The sequence below is a fragment of the Antennarius striatus genome, chromosome 6 (genome assembly GCF_040054535.1).
Source record: "Antennarius striatus isolate MH-2024 chromosome 6, ASM4005453v1, whole genome shotgun sequence".
NCBI classification, from domain to species: domain Eukaryota; kingdom Metazoa; phylum Chordata; class Actinopteri; order Lophiiformes; family Antennariidae; genus Antennarius; species Antennarius striatus.
Genome location: NC_090781.1, coordinates 25,548,079 through 25,566,830, shown reverse-complemented (window position 1 = coordinate 25,566,830; position 18,752 = coordinate 25,548,079). Strand labels below are relative to the sequence as shown.

At 44.7% G+C, this 18,752-nt stretch overlaps 3 protein-coding genes across 3 annotated transcripts; all 3 read left to right on the top strand.

Moving 5' to 3' along the window:
* Positions 1–414: 414 nt before the first annotated feature.
* dmac2 (distal membrane arm assembly component 2) lies at positions 415–3,634 on the top strand. Its single transcript, XM_068317544.1, has 6 exons — positions 415–540; positions 909–1,096; positions 2,170–2,250; positions 2,535–2,674; positions 2,774–2,933; positions 3,018–3,634. The coding sequence occupies exons 1-6, from the start codon at positions 523–525 to the stop codon at positions 3,193–3,195; spliced, it is 765 nt and encodes a 254-aa protein (XP_068173645.1). The 5' UTR covers positions 415–522; the 3' UTR covers positions 3,196–3,634.
* Positions 3,635–4,101: 467 nt separating this feature from the next.
* On the top strand, positions 4,102–8,953 carry sirt2 (sirtuin 2 (silent mating type information regulation 2, homolog) 2 (S. cerevisiae)). Its single transcript, XM_068317049.1, has 16 exons — positions 4,102–4,235; positions 4,425–4,471; positions 5,205–5,253; positions 5,433–5,543; positions 5,653–5,694; positions 5,799–5,905; positions 6,266–6,322; positions 6,398–6,466; positions 6,537–6,666; positions 6,738–6,797; positions 6,960–7,015; positions 7,100–7,176; positions 7,263–7,314; positions 7,398–7,465; positions 7,654–7,720; positions 8,258–8,953. Exons 1-16 carry the CDS (start codon positions 4,220–4,222, stop codon positions 8,393–8,395), a joined length of 1,146 nt encoding a protein of 381 aa, XP_068173150.1. The 5' UTR covers positions 4,102–4,219; the 3' UTR covers positions 8,396–8,953.
* A 578-nt stretch (positions 8,954–9,531) lies between these two features.
* On the top strand, positions 9,532–18,676 carry rinl (Ras and Rab interactor-like). The gene is made up of 11 exons (XM_068317048.1): positions 9,532–9,987; positions 10,158–10,323; positions 12,154–12,265; positions 12,506–12,581; positions 12,706–12,791; positions 13,775–13,857; positions 13,980–14,208; positions 14,719–15,378; positions 16,313–16,630; positions 16,703–16,834; positions 17,597–18,676. Coding segments are annotated over exons 1-11 (2,214 nt in total). The 5' UTR covers positions 9,532–9,985; the 3' UTR covers positions 17,947–18,676.
* Positions 18,677–18,752: the final 76 nt, after the last annotated feature.

The following is an 18,752-nucleotide window of genomic DNA, read 5'->3' as shown; positions in this document are numbered from 1 at the left end:
ATGTACTACTGTCACAGGTGTGGACACACTTTGAATATGTTTGTATGTATGTTTCTTATTTCTGTGGTGTTCACCTGTCTTCTCATGGTTATTATTTTTCTATTTTTAATTCAGTGTTCCTAATTCTATTGTCCTTTTTTCTTTTATTGCTAATTGTCCAACTCATTGTTTTTGCATATCTATTTTCATGATCAGGAACCAGGAATTGTTAATTTAATAAATTCATATAAAAATAAATAGATGGATGAATAAATAATAATACTAAATAGATAAATAAAATAAAATAAATATAATAAGATTAAATACATATAAACAAAACAAATAAATAAATAAATGTATAGATAAATAAAAATGATTTAAACAAAATAAATATTTCCCGTCCGCCCTTTCTGTCGGGACGCGTCACTGATGTCTAGAGACGTGAACAGGAGCGACCCCGTGAGGTTACAGTGTGAACTACAGGCGAATGAAAACACGGAAGCTCATAATTGTCCCTCTCGACTCCCGTAGAAGTGCTTCATAATGTCGGCTCCCCTCGTGGTGAGTTGCCCTTCAAATTGCGAATAATTACTAGACTAAAACGAGTTATTAACAACATAGTAGCTCATTTAAGTGTCAGGTATTCGTTAAGAGATGATTGTGACTTGACAACTATGTTAATATTTTAGGTACCATCGTGCTAAATGTAACATATGCATGCTAAAATGATACTGTAAGCTATGCTAACGCAGTTATTCCAGCACATCCGGCTTTTTACTTCTATTCCAGTTGCAGTGCGACATATCACGATATAAACGTTATGTCTACACGCGACATAGCTCATATAACCGCTATGACTGCTAACGTTGACTTAGACGAGCGCCCGCTGGAGGACATCGGTCACCGTTCTGCTCTCCGTCTCTGTGCAGTCTCTCCGCAGGTGCTTCCGGTGGTGCGCTTTGTTTACCGTTGCTAAGCGACCAAGCAGTTCCGCCCCGGCGTCTCGTCCGCTGCTACAGAGGTTCCTCCGCTCCGTCTCCCAGCGGTTCTGGGACACAGAGGCGCTCCAGAGCTGGTGGATGAAGGTGAAGAGGAGGAGGATTGAGCGGAAGAACGTGTAAGGATCCACGATCACAATGACAGGGAGAAATTCGGCCCTAAAATAGTCCGCGGAACGAGGAGGAACATGGCTGCAGCCCGTCTGTCCAGGCGTTTTGGAGCATTTCGGACAAATAGATGCAAAGAAATTTAGAGGAGAAATTACGAGGAAGAGTTCTGTTAGAGCCGTGGAAATGAATCTCTGTTTCACTCCGGAGTTTTCTTCCCCTGGATAGAATTAGAAATGGAAATCCTTTTCTTGTCGTCATATAAAATATACTACCAAATTTAAAAGACAGCTCTGGTGGTGCAAAACACAGGTACAAAAACCAAAAATAATAATAATTTTTTTAAAAAAAGGGCACATCAATATTGAAAAGTTAGTTTGGGATTAAATTATAAAGAGCAAAAGTTCACCGTAAACTAATGGAATTAAAACAATCACAAATCATGAGTGAATCACGAGTGACACTCAACGGTGATATTGGAACTAAACGTATGTATTTTAATATATTTTTGATCTCATATACAGTATGTGACAGTAACATGATATTATGAGCATTCAGCAGTTTTCTGGTGATTTTTAGAGTCTAGTATTTGTAATGGACAGACGTTAAATCAAGTAAAATGACGTTAACTTGATTTATATTTTTCAATTTAAAAAAAAAAACCTGTCGTATCAGAAGACTGAACTGTAAACGACCTGAACCTGTATTTTATTTATTCTGTGTTGTTTTAATGTCCTGTAATTGTTTCCGGTCAGTCTGAGGGAATAGAACTTTAGTTTTTAGAGTAGTAATGAAATGGTTTTTATAAATTAATATTAATCAGTAATGACTCAAGAACAATTCAGATTACAAACAGCCTCTTGTAACACAGTGTGTAAGTTGAGGACTAGCTGTATTGAGCGGTGGAAAAGCATTACCCTGTTGGAATAATACATTCTAAGCCGTTCTGCTGTCTTCATAGCAAATTAAGTAAAAGATTGATCAGTATTGGTGATGATCATAATCAGACCTTTAGTTTGTGAAGTAATAACTGTTTTTTCTAGAGCTGCTGCTTGTGACTAGTTGTCTCTGCTGTCCTTCACAGTTACTATGGTTACACAAAGGCAATCCATGGAGAGGAAGTAGCAGCGGCGTTTTACACCTTGTGTTTGAAGGGGGGGTTCAGGTGAGCGTCTACCTGCTGACACTTTGTGTGTTTGTGTGTGTGTGTGTGTGTGGGGGGGGGGTCCTGGGCCACCGGAAGCTTCATGGAATGTGACAGCAGGAATACACTCTGATCCTGGATCAGTTTTTATTCCCTAATGATAATAATGAATCTTCACTTCAGCTTTCAATTTAGAGGTCTTACAGTCTGTGTGTGTGTGTGTGTGTGTGTGTGTGTGTGTGTGTGTGTGTGTGTGTGTGTGTGTGTGTGTGTGTGTGTGTGTGTGTGTGTGTGTGTGTGTCCAGGTATGCGGGGCAGACTGAGTGGCACCTGGCAGACAGCAGGGGCAGGTTTAAGTGGGACTTCCTGGATCACAAAGAGACGCCGCTGGACGGCGTGAACATGAGCCACACTCTGATCAACTACACAGGACTGGACAACCTGGGTACGGTGCTCCTGACGGCTTCCTGTTACCGTCGCGTTCAGCTGTCACCTGACTTCCTGCCCATCAGAGACGCTGATGTGTGTTTATGCTCCTGACCAGAGGGCCAGCCGCTGCGGACGCTGTTGTTACGTGGCTGTCCTGAGGTGGACGACTGGTTCCTGGCCCGCCTCCACATGTTCCAGGACTCTCTGGAGGAACTGGACATCTCCCACTGTCCCAAGATCACCACAGGGGGCCTACCTGCACTCAGAAACCTCCCGTAAATAAACACCCAGCCCAGCTCTCCTTGTTGTTGTCAGGGTTCTGTTGTGGTTACCGTTTGTGTGGCGTTCGTGTGTCACAGGAGATTGCGGCGCCTGGATGTGTCGTCCCTCCAAGGGATCAAACATCCTGGTTTGGTCATCATCCTGCTGGAGGAGATGTTCCCTCGGTGTCAGGTCATCGCAGAAGGTTGGAAGACGGAAGAGGAGAACGTGGAGCCAATGCAGGAATGTAGGGAAATACACATGAACCAATCATAAGGAAGCAGGACATGAGTCGTCTGACAGGAGGAGGGCTGATGGAGGTACACTGGACATGAGAGGACTGGAGATCTGTCTGTTTTCATCATACTTTCAGTTCTGGAACAAATCATTTTGAATTTTTTTTTGTGTTTTTTGTTTTTTTACAAAAAACCTCCAGCACATAAAAAAATAATTTATTACACTAACCAGTTATGAAATCATAGTTTTTGGATTCTTGTATGGGTATACATATAAATACCATAAATATCCCTGTTATTTAAGGCATGTTTGTTTTTTTTCGCGTTGGTTTCATCCAGATTCAACTTGCTCTCAAAAGTCTTCTCATGATGCAAACTCAAGTATTTAATGTCTGTTGTCAGCTGAAGGCACTGCGATAATTATATTCTGTTGAAATGTAAAAATAGTTGTATATACTGTATACTGAATAAAAACATAATTTGACACGATTGTAAGTGGATTATCTTTATTTGATGATGAAATGCATGAGGCCACACATGTCAGTTTACTGGGACCTTAATATAGAAAGCTAAAGCCTATAATCCATAAGGAAGTATCCTGCAGCAGTGTGACGACAGTAGATGCATGAAGACACCAGAGAGACTGGAAGACGACACTGGGAATAGAGAAACCATCGCTGTGTCTGTACGTAAAGATGCTCTGATGATGAATTTGTAAATTTTATTTATTAAGCGTCTACCACTTTTCGTACCTTTAGCAAGCATAAAATGTCCTTTATATTAAAAAAAAAAATCACATGATTCACAGGAATTGTGCATTTTAAGAGTGAGTTAATGAATTAATATCACTTTTAAGTAACGTCCGTCACAAAAAGAGTAGCTAGATAGGAAGCGGAACCAAATCCCTGGAAACTCTCCCTGGATAAACACGAACCCTATTTTGTGACGGACCACAACAAGTCCCGTCGCCTGACAGTTAGCAGCCGACATAACTTCACATTCTCTGGGATTTACGGTGATTGTCGCCAGATCCTTGTGGTTGGAGGGTCTCAGTAGTCGCTTAAATGTCTGACACATCAGGTAGGACGACTGTCCGAATGTTTAGTTTCGCGTCTGCTTTAAAAATCTCACAACTACGAGTTGTCCGCCGCGCTAGCTAGCCTGGCTAACAGTGCCGCTAACAGGACAGATGTAATGCGGAAGTGTTTGGTGAGGCTGAGTTTCACTCGAGTTTAACTTGGTGTTGATTTTTGATTTAATTTTCTTTAGAGTCGTCTAAAAAACAAACCGAGGAGGACATTACGCCCCAGCCAGAGGTGAGTCCACCTGAGGGTTAGCAGGTAGCCGCTGGTCAGGAGGACAGTTAGCAGGTATATGATAGATAATAGAACCCTGGCGGCCACAGTGCAAAGAAATGTAGCCTGTTTCATTAAAAAACAAATAAAACTATGGGTAATTAAAAGGGAATCTATTGTATACGTTCATAAAAGTGCAAGCAAAATATTGAAATTACGCCTTAAAATAGTAATAATTAGCTATTTGCAGTACTCTAATTACAGTGCATAGTAATTAGTGGCTCAATATGAAAGATATTACAAATGCTTTACACACAGTTTTAGAGTTATCGTTCTAATTAATGTTCTTTTGCTCCTGTTATCTCCATGTTTTACCATCATGAAGCATGGATGCATCCATCCATCCATCCATCCATCCATGCATCCATCCATCCATCCATCCATCCATCCATCCATGCATCCATCCATCCATGCATCCATCCATCCATCCATCCATCCATCCATGCATCCATCCATCCATGCATCCATCCATCCATCCATCCATCCATGCAGAGACATAAACTCGAAGTTGTCTGTTAAATACACTCAACATTTCATTGTTGATTTCAACACTAAACGTAAGATAGTTTAGCTTTTCTACCAGGTGGATAAACGCAGATAATAACGATGGCGTTGGTTCACAGCCCTGTTGGTCAGGATACGGATCTCCGACAGCGGTTTTATTTACATTAATTTTGTGCTGTGTCGTCTGTAGGAGCAGTCCGACAGCAGCAGTGAAGACGAGGCTGCAGGAGGAACAGAGAGTACGTGGAAAACACTGAACACTAAAAGTGCTGCTCAATTAATCTGTGACAGACGTTATGTTGATTTACTACCTCACATGTTAATCAGTTTTAGACGTTGACACTTCTATTGATGGTATTGTCTGCATTAGTGGCGTGTCGTCACATATCTCCATCTGGTTTCTCTCCGTTCCTTCCAGTGGACTTCCTGCGGAACCTTTTCTCCAGCTCCCTGGGCCTCGGCGCACCAGACAGAGTTCTGGATGAGCTCACCCTGGAGGGAGTGGCTCAGTACATAAAGAGTGGAAAATGTGAGTCGGTGCTGATCGACTCCTCCACGATTCAGATCATTGATCGGTCGACTCCAAGCTACAGAGAAGTAATGATGATGCAGTTGTTTATGTCTCTCTGCATCCACAGGTAAAAACATCCTCTGCATGGTTGGAGCAGGAATATCAACCTGTGAGTGTTTAAGTTTGAACAAACAGTGGAACCTGGAGATACGAGCTGCTCCACAAACGAGTTATTTGAGATACGAGTCGTCGCTCTGTTAATGTTTTTCACAGCTGCTGGGATCCCTGATTTCCGTTCTCCAGGAACTGGCCTGTATGCAAACCTGCAGAAATATAACCTGCCTTACCCAGAGGCCATCTTCCAGATAGATTACTTTAAGGTGTGTGAAACATTTATTTCTTCAAGTAGTTGATGTAAAACCCACAAATGAGTGTAACAGCTTCCTCCAGGGCATGAAAAACTGTCAGTATTTGTGAATTATTACTTCCTCCAAGGATTTGATTGAAATTCTTGAATTTTGGAGTGGGTCCAGGTAAAAGGGAGTGTTTATAATGTTTGTTTTACACTTCCTGCAATATTTCATTTGCACATCAGACAGATCTACTTAGAGGGGATTGCATTTAAGGGAAGGATCCAAGTAACAAAACACGATAAATGGACCGATATGTTTTAAATAGTTGCTTATTTCAAAACACTATTTAGTCCAAACTTGAAATTTTTTTTCCATCTTTATTCCCAGAACCATCCAGAACCTTTCTTTGCGTTGGCCAGGGAGCTTTACCCAGGACAGTTTAAGGTACCAAACTCTTCTGCCGCCTCTGTGTTGATAAATGTGAACTCTGTAGTGATCTGAGTGTTTCTTGGTGTTTAGCCGACGGTGTGTCACTACTTCATGCGGCTGCTGAAGGACAAGGGGCTCCTGAGACGCTGCTACTCACAGGTGGGACCGCCATCGATTCCTGTTCTGATTGATTTGGAGCGAACCCGGTTTTAAACGTGTTTCCGATCAGAACATCGACACCCTGGAGCGCGTGGCCGGCCTGGAAGGAGACGATTTGATCGAAGCCCACGGGACCTTCTACACGTCCCACTGCGTCAGCTTCTGCTGCCGGAAGGAGTACAACCTGGACTGGATGAAAGGTGTGTTTCTGAGTGGGAGCCCCCGGGTCCTGAGTGGGAGTGGGATTGAACCTCCTCTGTCTGCCTCACAGATAAGATCTTCTCTGATGACATCCCTCGATGTGAGAAGTGCAGCAGCCTGGTGAAACCAGGTCGGTGGATCCACATCTTTGTCTTTTTATCTCATTTTTAAGCGTTTTTTAGACATTTTAATGAATTCTTTGACTATTTTCCTGACATTTTTATCCTGAAATACGACTAAAAATCATTTATCTTCTACCTACTAATCATCTATGTGCTTGTTGTTCACACAGACATTGTCTTCTTTGGAGAGAACCTACCGGCCCGGTTCTTCACGTCAGTGCAGATGGTGAGCGGTCGTTGGGTTTTCACCATCGGCTGAAGAGAAACTGATTTAATTCTCTCGTGGAAACCAAATCTTTTTGCTCCTCAGGACTTCCCACGTTGCGATCTTCTCATCGTCATGGGAACGTCTCTGCAGGTCCAACCGTTTGCAGGTCTGGTGAGCAGGTAGGCGCTGAAGGACTTTCAGATTGTGCTCTCCAGTGTTTTGAATCCCCTTTAGATGATTTTTTTGAAATATTTGTTTTTGTTAGGGTTTCCAAAAGTTGCCCCAGACTGCTCATCAACATGGAGAAGGCGGGGCAGGTGAGCCCCCCCCCCCCCCCCCTCCATCATGACTCCCTGACTGCATGTGTGCTGTTTTTGCTGACTGTGCGTTATTCCTCCAGGCTGATCCTCTCTTCGGGTTGTTGGGTTTTGGTGGAGGGATGGACTTCGACTCGGATAAGGCTTACAGGTGATGAACCGATGTCCCCGTGACGTCCTCTAGAGGGCACCAAAGCACCATCCGTGATGACGTCATCAGACTTGTTTGCAGGACTGCATTGCTGTTGTCTGTTTTTTGTAAACAGCTGATACCTGATCAATAGTTTATTAAATGTTTAAGGACAAACTGAAGTCTGTTCTGGTTCTTTGTCTCCTCAGAGACGTTGCTCACATCAGCACCTGTGATGACGGCTGTTTGGCTCTCGCTGACCTGCTGGGATGGAAGGTAAGTCACATGGTCGTCCGTTTGAACCTGTCATTGTACACTAAAAAATTTTTTGTTTCAAAAACAAAAAAATGTATTTTTTATATGCATAAAATATATATAAATATATATAAAAAAATATATTTTATATTTTTATTTTATATATTTTTACAATATTTTTTTAAAAGTTTTTTTTTCTTTTTTTTGTGACGACTAAACTTCAAAAAAGGCAAATACTTCAAATACAAATACAAATACTTCAACTTGTACAACTAGAACAGCTGCCAAAAACTCAAGTGTTCCTGGTTGCAGTGACTTCCTTGAGTCTTGCTCTGACTGTGACGTTGCTAGGCAACCAGTGAGGATTTCTCACCACATGACCACAACTTGTTGCTCTTGCTGCTTCTGTTTGAATTCAACACGTCGCCCAGAATGTGTTGATATTGTTGCTGTGGATCAGTGATGTTTCTCACTGTTGTTTCCTGCTGTTCCCATGGTTCATGCTAGCGACGTGAGATTATCCACTTACCGTCCTTCGTTACCTTCCCTCTCCGTCAGGTGGAGCTGGAGGAGCTGGTGAAGCGGGAACACGCCAGGATCGACGCTCAGGACCAGAGCAGCGACGCCAAAGGAGCTGCAGCCAAAGGGCCGCCCAGCTCTGCATCCGGGGCCCCGGGGCCCCAAAAGGAAGAGTAACAAGTTAAACAAATAAGAGCCCACGCTGAAAAGCAGCTAAGGCGATGTCCCAGGTTGGAGCGGACGATGATAACGAAGGACATGAGATGAGCGTGGAGCTCCAGAGCTGTTTATCAGTGATTTGCACTTTACTAACCTTTTTATTTTACTGTTCTTTTTTTTAATTTTATTTTTTTGCTTTACTCAGATTACACTCATATGAGTCATTTATTTATTTTTTCCTCAAGATTCTAAGATTTTAACAACCGAGGTGTAAATGATGCTTAAAATAACAGTAATTTTAACATTGCTCCTAAATGTATTTTACCTTTAAAATATTTGAGGGTGAATGAATCAGAACAGAGATGCAAGAATGGAAAACGAAATAAAAATCAGGATTATGTGGCTTAAAATGATAAATTATCATCTGTGCCAGTTCATGGAAAACAGTAGAAAACTTCAACAGAAGAATTTTTTGTAATAAAGCTGATGGTGCTCACACACACCTGGCTCCCCGCTGTGTGGAAGAAACACACACCAGTCTGGCCATAATAAATTAATTTCTTATTAAATATTAAATTTGGGCTCAGTTTCCCGTCTGTTCCTCTGATGTGGTGTGAAAATACTCTGTTGATGGTGACCTTTGACCTTTTGTTCACACGTGGGTACAAAGGTCAGTGTGTGTTCGTGTGGGGAACTGAACACTCGTGTTTTGTTCCCTTTTTGTGTTTCTCATTGTGATCTGTGTGTGACGTTAACAGAAAGGAAACCTGGACGATCGCAGAATATTAGTTTTCACTGACGACATGAGAAAAGATGAAATCATCAGCGTCAAAACGAACGCTTGTTCCGCTTTTAGCCCCAACTGCTAACAAGATTCTGGATTTAAATTTCATCCTCGTTTCCTCTGGATTGATTTGGATTTTCAGATTTTCAGCTTCAACATCATCTGAGAATGTTTTCAGTGATTATTTGATTGTTTTTTGTATCCACTGCAGCTACAACCTGGGAGCTTGTCAGGGTTTTCTCACTGATTTAGCAAAAAAAAAAAAAAACATTCAGACTTTTTGACATAAAATTGTCATTTCCTGTTTAAAAAAATGAGAATTTTCAGTTTGTTGTATTTATGGGATGAGAAACACAGAAGCAGAAATCAGGAGAAGGTCCAACACTTCTCCTCTGCAGCTGCCTGATCCAGCCTGTCAGACAAGTCTCAGGGTTTTACAGCTATGGTTGTTAACCTTCATTTCTGAGCAGCGCTGCAGAGAAAACGAGCTCCAGTTCCAACCACATGAAGGATGAGGAGCGCAGAGACGAAGCCGTGATGAAGAATCATTTGAATATCTGAAAACTCGAAGCGGTTTGACAGAACAAGTGTGGCCGACGTCAGATTTGCATTTTGAAACACACAACGTTTCTGCACGTTACTCCAGGAAACACGTCGATGATGTAATCCAACTTCCTTTTTGAGCTTCGTGGGGTTTTTTTGAGCTCTTGAGCAACAGTGTGTTATAGCAGGAAAGAAGAATTCAAGAGAGGAGGCTGCAAAATGTGGAGAAATGTGTCACCAGAGGAGAGGAGAGCCATGAAGTGAAGGAGCTGCAGTCACACATGTGAGTGTTTTTATATTATTAAAAAATGTTAATTAAAAAAATGTTGAATTTGAAAAAAATTTCAAAAAATTTCCTCAAACATCTGAGATTTTTAATTCAGATTTTGTCTTATTTTAAAGTCCCTGAGGGCGTCACCGTCTAGGTTCACTCTCACGTCTGTGTTCACGCAGGGCGGTCCACGGCTCCGTTAACGGGACCGCGCCCGTCCCGTGGGGGGGCAGCAGGAGGAGGCTGTCGCTGCTGGAGCAGCTGAGGGTCTGTCAGGACGCCTGGAGCCCCGGGGGCCCCTGGGACAGGGAGGGGGCCCACGCCGCTGTCCGTGGAACACCTGCGGGGGTGAGCTGATCAATCAGCACATTCAAAGAAGTTAAATCAGTTCAAATCCGTTGGGAAGGAAATGAGAAATCAAATTTTTAAAATTGCTTTATGTTGTTAGAGAATAAATTAGATATTTTTTTTAGATTGTTTCATCAGAAGTGTGAAAAATGCAAACAGCAGAGGAGTGTGAATCTATGACCGTCATCATTTGTTCTCTCCTCCAATCAGCTCTGGAGGGTTTCTCTATTTGTTTTGGACTCAGAGGGATTGAAATTTTATTTATTTATTTTTTGTAGCGTAAAGAATTTTCAATTATCATTATTATATTTATTAATCAAACAAAACTAAGAATTTAATTTTTATTTAATTTTATTTTTTTGGAGCAAAGATCATTTTTAAATATTATATTTATTAATCAAACAAAACACAGAATTTAATTTTCTTTCAATTTTTGTTTTCTTGAGCGCTGACAGTGGAGTTTTATCTGAATAAAAATGCGTCTTTCTCATCGCTCTTTATTTCGCTGGTTTAGTGTTCTCACACCTCATCTCCCTGTCCCCCCCCCATGAGAGAAGTTCCTTTTTCTGCCTTCATGCAGAAGTGCAGCATAAACGTTGGGGCGTCGCAGGGAAGTGATTTTATCAACGGGTTTGAGTCAAAGTGAGGATGTTAGCGGGTCTGAAGGTTCTGAGCGTCGTTTCTACCGATCAGTGTTTGATTTACAGAATCCAAACCAGCTTCAGTCAGGTGAGTGTGTGTGTGTGTGTGTGTGTGTGTGTGTGTGTGTGTGGGTGTGTGTGTGTGTGTGTGTGTGCTTTCAGTGTGTGAAACCAATCAGAACACACAAACATGGAGGTTATGATTCATCTGAAGTTAAATCCGTGTGTCTTCTCCACCTTCCTGCTGCAGGAGCGTTAAACGTTTTAGTGACTCGCGTTGAACTTTTCTGTATTTCTGTGCACACAGAGCATGAAACCACATCCTGTGTGTGTGTGTGTGTGTGTGTGTGTGTGTGTGTGTGTGTGTGTGTGTGTGTGTGTGTGTGTGTGTGTGTGTGTGTGTGTGTGTGTGTGTGATCATCTCTGGATGTAGTTGTGGTGATGTGATCATAGTTGTGTGTCTGACTCCTGGGTTTGCGTTTAGTTTTACCCACAATCCTGATGTCTCAGGTCGGTTCTAGTCAGTGTCCCAGAAGGTGATCGGTTCTTCATCAAGTAGCAAGACACAAACAATGAAGACAGAACTGATCAAATGTCTGTTTGTCTTCAGGTTCCCTCAGAAGGTTCTGATCAAATGTTTCACAGGTTGCGTGTCTGGTTGAGGAACGCTCAGCAAATTCTGGGTCAAAGAGGGGAAACAGCTCTGAGATCAGTCGTTCAGATGGAGTAAATGTATCTGGAGGTGAAGAGCAGATCTGTGAACACTAAAAACACTAAAACACTAAAAGCATGGTGTAAATTAAAACCAGGAGTTTAAATGAACCGACTTCCAGCTGATCGGAGACGTTCTGGGGGTTCTTCCACACGTGAGGATCAGAGAATGTCTGGTTCTGACTGGGAACTGATGAAAGACCGGATCCAGATGACCTGAGGGGTCAGGTGGGTTCGCACTGATGCATTCTGGTCCTGAAGCCATCAGAGCTTCATAAACCAGCAGCAGAACTGTAACAGACAGTCGGGGTCAGGACCTCAGACCCGGTCTGATGTGGTGAGAACTGGAGTTCAGACTGAGCTGCAGGAGTCGACGTGTTTCACCTCAGCCTCACCCCCCCCTTCAGAGAGATCCTGTTCATCCAGCTCCACAGGTCTCACCGCCTGTCTCCCTCTCTGCCTGTCTCCCTGCCTCCAGAGCTTCCTGCTCGTCGGGGACCCGTCGGCGTCTCGGCCCGGCCTGCTGTGTGTGTCTGCCGGGGGGGACGAGGAGGACGTCCTTGATTACGAGCTCAGACGCACAGACGCAGGTACGGAACACCTGAGAGCAGACCGGACTTCCTGTGGTTACATCACAACTTCTTCTGCACATTCTGGTTCCTCTGAGTCCCTCTTTAGTGATTGATTATGTCAACATGTATTGATCGTAGCTGAAATCACCCAGTCGGAGACAGAAATGTGTGATAAACACCAGGCTGAACGTGAGACGGGTCAAACTTCCCTGTGAAAATCCCCTCCAGACACTCCACTAATCCTCTGTTTCCGTGTAGAAACCTTCCAGCTGTCGGACTCTCGTCTCTCCTTCTCTGACTTGTCCCAGCTGGTCCTCTTCTACTCTCTGACCAGGTAGGATTCTGTTTATTTGATGTGCAGCCTACCGCAGGTGTCAGCCTGCAGGTAGAGCCACCCTCTGCCCTGAGCTGTGTCTCGAAGGCGCTGTCAGATCATCTCCTTACGTTCCGTCCGTCAGGGATGTCCTGGCGTGTCGTCTCTCCATTCCTCGCTGGATCTTCAGCGTGACGGAGAGGAACAAACGTTTTCTGTCGCTGGATCCCAGTGAGTACTCTCTAATCCGTCACCGCTGTCTCATCTGTCACCACTGTCTCTAATCCGTCACCGCTGTCTCTAATCTGTCACCGCTGTCTCTAATCCGTCACCGCTGTCTCTCATCTGTCACCACTGTCTCTAATCCGTCACCGCTGTCTCTAATCCGTCACCGCTGTCTCTAATCCATCACCACTGTCTCTAATCCGTCACCGCTGTCTCTGTAATCCGTCACCGCTGTCTCTCATCTGTCACCACTGTCTCTAATCCGTCACCGCTGTCTCTAATCTGTCACCGCTGTCTCTAATCCGTCACCGCTGTCTCTCATCTGTCACCACTGTCTCTAATCCGTCACCGCTGTCTCTAATCCGTCACCGCTGTCTCTAATCCATCACCACTGTCTCTAATCTGTCATCACGGTCGCTAATCCATCACTACTGTCTCTAATTTGTCACCACTGTCTCTAATCTGTCACCACTGTCTCTAATCCGTCACCACTGTCTCTAATCCATCACCACTGTCTCTAATCTGTCACCATTGTCTCTAATCCGTCACCACTGTCTCTAATCCGTCACCACTGTCTCTAATCTGTCACCACTGTCTCTAATCTGTCACCGCTGTCTCTAATCCATCAAAACTGTCTCTAATCTGTCACCACTGTCTCTAATCCGTCACCACTGTCTCTAATCTGTCACCACTGTCTCCCTAATCCGTCACCACTGTCTCTAATACAACACCACTGTCTCTAATCCGTCACCGCTGTCTCTAATCTGTCACCACTGTCTCTAATCTGTCACCGCTGTCTCTAATCTGTCACCACTGTCTCTAATCCATCACCACTGTCTCTAATCCATCACCACTGTCTCTCATCCGTCACCACTGTCTCTAATCCATCACCACTGTCTCTAATCCATCACCACTGTCTGTAATCCGGCGCCGGCTGTGCTTCTTGAATATTAACCCATCGTTTACCGGTTTAATTGACGCTCCTGTAGAAACGTGGCTCTGCTCAGCGCCTCACGGAGACATGGAGACGATGGAACGGAGCGAACCGAGCAGCGTCCTCTGCTCCATACAGGTGACTGGAGGGGGGCCAGTTACACTGGAACAGCTGGAATAAAACCAGTAACACTGAACCGTGTGTGTGTGTGTGTGTGTGTGTGTGTGTGTGTGTGGTTGTGTGTGTGTGTGTGTGTGTAGCTGACCTCCACCAACGGGGCGCTGTGTATCATCAATCCTCTCTACCTCCATGAACATGGAGACGACTGGCTGACCCCCGGGTCGACACCGGCGGCTTGGTGCCCCACCCTGCCGTCAAACTACAGGGGGCGTCGCCTCAGCTCCACCAGGATGTGGGCAGGGGCGGGGTTACGCAAACGAGCCATCTCATTGGACGAAGAACAACCTTCCTCCGGTCAGGAGGGGTCTGGTGAGGACTTGTTTTTATGGAGGAGAATTTCTTAATAGCAAATCTAAAGACTTTCGTTTGTTTAAATCACACCTGTGGCCCCGGGGCCACATGCGGCCCTTTGGTCCTCACGATGCGGCTCCATGTGGCTTGAGTAAATAAAATATAAATATTTAATTCATGTGTATTTTGTTTTTGTTTTTTTATTGTTGTGATAAATCGGAAGATTTTTGTGATCTTGAAATATTTTTAAAAAATTATATTTTATTTCATTATTATGTGACGCAGAAGCAGAAGGATTGGCCTGATTAAATAAATAGAAATTCATATTTAATTACTCAGGTCAAATAAATTTATATGAAGATATTTTTCAAATATTTATTTTTCAGTGATCAGTTAAATATTGATCTTTTTATTCAGTTTATATTTTAAATTCAGGTCGAACATGATGGAAGGATGACAGCTTAAATTGTCTTTTGCTACGTGGATGCATTCCATTTCAGTTTTCAACCTCCATCGTTTCTTTTCCAGGTCCAATCAGAACCAAGTCCGTTGATTTACCCAGAATTCCCCTGCCCCCGTCCGCACCCGCCACCCCAGAACGGGTGTTCCTCAGGGAGAGCAGCAGAAACTCCTCCTCCAGACACCCCCACAGAGCGTCCCTTCAGCCGTCGACCCTCTCTACCCATGACCACCAGGTCCCTCACGCCCCCCACAGAGTGTCCTGGATCGAGGACGGCGTTTGGTTGCCCCCCCCCAAAGCTACCTCCTGGCGAGCGCCGCCGTCGCTGGAGCTTGACTCCCTGTCCATCAGCAGCGTGGAGGACGAGCCGGACTCCCAGGGGCCCGGCCCCGGCCCCCAGCACTCCTGTGCGCAGACGTTAGCGGACAAAGTGAAGCACCGCCTCTCGGCGGTGGGGCAGGCGCTCAGCGGGCTGCTGAGTCAGCGCAAAAGGCTGGCCAATCGCGTGCTGGAGCTGAGCGAGCGTAAAGGGGAGCCGTTCTGCGAGGCGGTGAGAGGATTCGTGGAGACGACGCTCAGGAGGGGGGCGGATCTCCAGCGGGACAAGCTGCCCGAGTTCCTACAGGAAGTGAGGTCAGAGTTCACCTCGCTGATGGAGACGCTGCTGGACAGCCAGGAAGTCCAGACGCTGCTGGACGGACTGACGGACGCAGACGACGCAGAGATCGGTGAGCGGGTCTGTCACCACTGTCTCTAGTCTGTCACCACTGTCTCTAGTCTGTCACCACTGTCTCTAGTCTGTCACCACTGTCTCTAATCCGTCACCACTGTCTCTAATCGATCACCACTGTCTCTAATCCATCACCACTGTCTCTAATCCATCACCACTGTCTCTAGTCTGTCACCACTGTCTCTAATCCATCACCACTGTCTCTAATCCATCACCACTGTCTCTAATCCGTCACCACTGTCTCTAATCCATCACCACTGTCTGTAATCCATCACCACTGTCTCTAATCCATCACCGCTGTCTCTAATCTGTCACCACTGTCTCTAATCCATTACCACTGTCTCTAATATGCCACCACTGTCTCTAGTCTGTCACCACTGTCTCTAATATGCCACCACTGTCTCTAGTCTGTCACCACTGTCTCTAATCTGTCACCACTGTCTCTAGTCTGTCACCACTGTCTCTAATCTGTCACCACTGTCTCTAGTCTGTCACCACTGTCTCTAGTCTGTCACCACTGTCTCTAGTCTGTCACCACTGTCTCTAATCTGTCACCACTGTCTCTAGTCTGTCACCACTGTCTCTAATCTGTCACCACTGTCTCTAGTCTGTCACCACTGTCTCTAGTCTGTCACCACTGTCTCTAGTCTGTCACCACTGTCTCTAATCTGTCACCACTGTCTCTAGTCTGTCACCACTGTCTCTAATCTGTCACCACTGTCTCTAGTCTGTCACCACTGTCTCTAATCTGTCACCACTGTCTCTAGTCTGTCACCACTGTCTCTAATCTGCCACCACTGTCTCTAATCTGTCACCACTGTCTCTAGTCTGTCACCACTGTCTCTAATCCGTCACCACTGTCTCTAATCCGTCACCACTGTCTCTAATCCGTCACCACTGTCTCTAATCCTCACCACTGTCTCATCCTGCAGACCTGCTGGTGGAGCTGTCCCTCCAGAAGGTGGCGCTGAAGCCCGTCTCCGCCCACCTCTACTCCTGCATCCACGCCTTACGCACCGACGACGGCACCGTCAGCTGTCTCCGTAGCAACCTGTGTGTGCTGGAACAGAAGGGGATCGAGGAGTTGGGGGGCACTGGGGGGGTCGGGGTCCCTGACCCCGTCACCATGAAGACGATCCAGCAGAGCTGGACGAGCCTCCATGAGGCCTACTCCCCCCACAAGAAGGTCCAGGTCCTCCTGGAGGTCTGCAAGGTCATCAGTGACAGCATGAGCGCTAATGCTAACCCAGGTAGCCGTTTCTGGGCGTGTCTTGATCGGCACCTGGTTTGCGTGTTAATTTAACCCTCGCTCTGGTCTGCAGGCACGGTGTACGGAGCAGACCACTTCCTGCCCTGCCTGACGTGGGTCCTGGTTCGTAGTGAGGTGGTCACCTTACAGGTGGACACGGACTACATGATGGAGCTGCTGGACCCCGCCCAGCTGCAGGGGGAGGGTGAGGGCAGCGGGCACACCGGATTGGCTGACAAAGAACTTCATACATTATTCAGTTTAATTTACGCTGCTCTAAATTAACCTCATTTCTAAAACAACAATTCATGACAAATTGAAGGCGACTTTTTCGATTTAGAAAATTTATTCATCATTTCTAGTTTTTAATACCGTAGAAAAACAGCTAATACGGCTAACGTCGCTAATTAATTGTAGATAACCAGTCCCAGTTCTGTACTGAACTTTATTAGTTTATGCATTTTAATAATATTTAGTTAATATGAATCTATTTTAAGCTGACAATTATCTTTATTTTTTAATATAGTACAGAAAAAACGTCCTCAGCTGCTTCTTCCTCCTAGTGGGTCACGGGGGTTGCTACGGGCTAATAATATGATATTATATGTTTTATTCTGATTTATTGTACAGTAACATGACGTTATGTGTTTTTAATGGTTTACTAGTGATTTAATGATTCCAGTATTTGTGTCAGACAGACGTAAAGTAGAGGAAAATTATGTCAACTTGATTTTTATTTCATATTTTTTGGAAACCGACCTATGATCAAGAACGACGAGACTCCAAACGAGGTTCACCTGCAGCTCCGTAACTCCGTAAATTCCCTTATTTAGCATCCAGCTGCTTTTTTGGTCTTTGCTTTTCAATATGTTGTTCTATAGGTAATCAAATTACAAACACATGACGTCGTCATGGAAACTGATCCAGTTTCTGACTGAAGTGACTGATGGTTCCCTCCTGTCCACAGGTGGGTACTACCTGACGTCCCTGTACGCCTCCCTCTACTACATCAGCAGCTTCCAGCCCCGCCTGGCCACCCGTCAGCTCAGCAGGGAGGCGGAGCAATCCATCAACCGCTGGCACCGCCGCCGCACGCTCTACTGCAAACCGTCACGCCGCAGCGTCCGCCAGCGGGCCAATCACAGGCTGTCCTGCTGGGACAGAGGCATCCAGGACGCAGAGACGAGAGAGGAGAGGAACGACAGGGAGTCACATGACGCAGGAGGGGGCGGAGCCCAGACGCCCACGCCAGCATCAGAAGACAGACAGGTTCTGTGGACTGTAGAGGAGGAGAACAGGCAGAGAGACGGGTCATGAGAGAGAGACAGGTGTCTGTCTGTCTGTCTGTCTGTCTGTCTGTCTGTCTGTCTGTCTGTCTGTCTGTCTGTCTGTCTGTCTGTCTGTCTGTCTGTCTGTCTGTCTGTCTGTCTGTCTGTCTGTCTCTGTCTGTCTGTCTGTCTGTCTGTCTGTCTGTCTGTCTGTCTGTCTGTCTGTCTGTCTGTCTGTCTGTCTGTCTGTCTGTCTGTCTGTCTGTCTGTCTGTCTGTCTGTCTGTCTGTATTTCTAAACACTAATCAGGTTTTTTATTTGTTCATGTCTGTTTGGTGACTTTTAGATTTCGTTTTATTTTATCAGATAATTTGTTTTTATGGTGATAAAATAGAATAAAATGTGGGTCATAAATAAATAAATCAAATAGAATAAATAAAATCAATTACATTTAAGACAGCAGCCCCATCCCATAATGGTAGATGATCATTTAAATCGGATCAGGTTTCAGATGTTGATCCGAATCACTAAAAAACATTATAATGTGTTGTTCTATAGGTAAACAAATAATAATATCACGTCGTCATGGAGACGAGTATAAGAGAGAGATATACATAATGTACAAGTGAACCTTTTCATTCTTTGTTTTTTGCTGTTGGAGCTTAATATATATTTTTACTGAAGTTTATCTGTAATCGTTATTAAATTTCTTAATTGACATCATATTTTACACAAATGAAATATAAATGTGTTCATCATAAATTAATAAATGAATAATCCCTGGATTAAAAACTTTGCGTCTCGTTCGTTCCAGCTGCTGTGACCCTCCTGCGTTAGTGAAGCAGCAGGTTGACC

Excerpts from the sequence above, each read along its gene's own strand:
- dmac2 (XM_068317544.1), top strand. Across the intron at positions 1,097-2,169 it reads AGGATTGAGCGGAAGAACGT|TTACTATGGTTACACAAAGG; the intron begins GTAAGGATCCAC and ends TGTCCTTCACAG. Across the intron at positions 2,251-2,534 it reads TGTTTGAAGGGGGGGTTCAG|GTATGCGGGGCAGACTGAGT; the intron begins GTGAGCGTCTAC and ends GTGTGTGTCCAG.
- sirt2 (XM_068317049.1), top strand. Across the intron at positions 6,467-6,536 it reads TGAGACGCTGCTACTCACAG|AACATCGACACCCTGGAGCG; the intron begins GTGGGACCGCCA and ends GTTTCCGATCAG. Across the intron at positions 7,315-7,397 it reads ACATGGAGAAGGCGGGGCAG|GCTGATCCTCTCTTCGGGTT; the intron begins GTGAGCCCCCCC and ends TTATTCCTCCAG.
- rinl (XM_068317048.1), top strand. Across the intron at positions 12,582-12,705 it reads CTCTTCTACTCTCTGACCAG|GGATGTCCTGGCGTGTCGTC; the intron begins GTAGGATTCTGT and ends TCCGTCCGTCAG. Across the intron at positions 14,209-14,718 it reads CTCCGGTCAGGAGGGGTCTG|GTCCAATCAGAACCAAGTCC; the intron begins GTGAGGACTTGT and ends TTTCTTTTCCAG.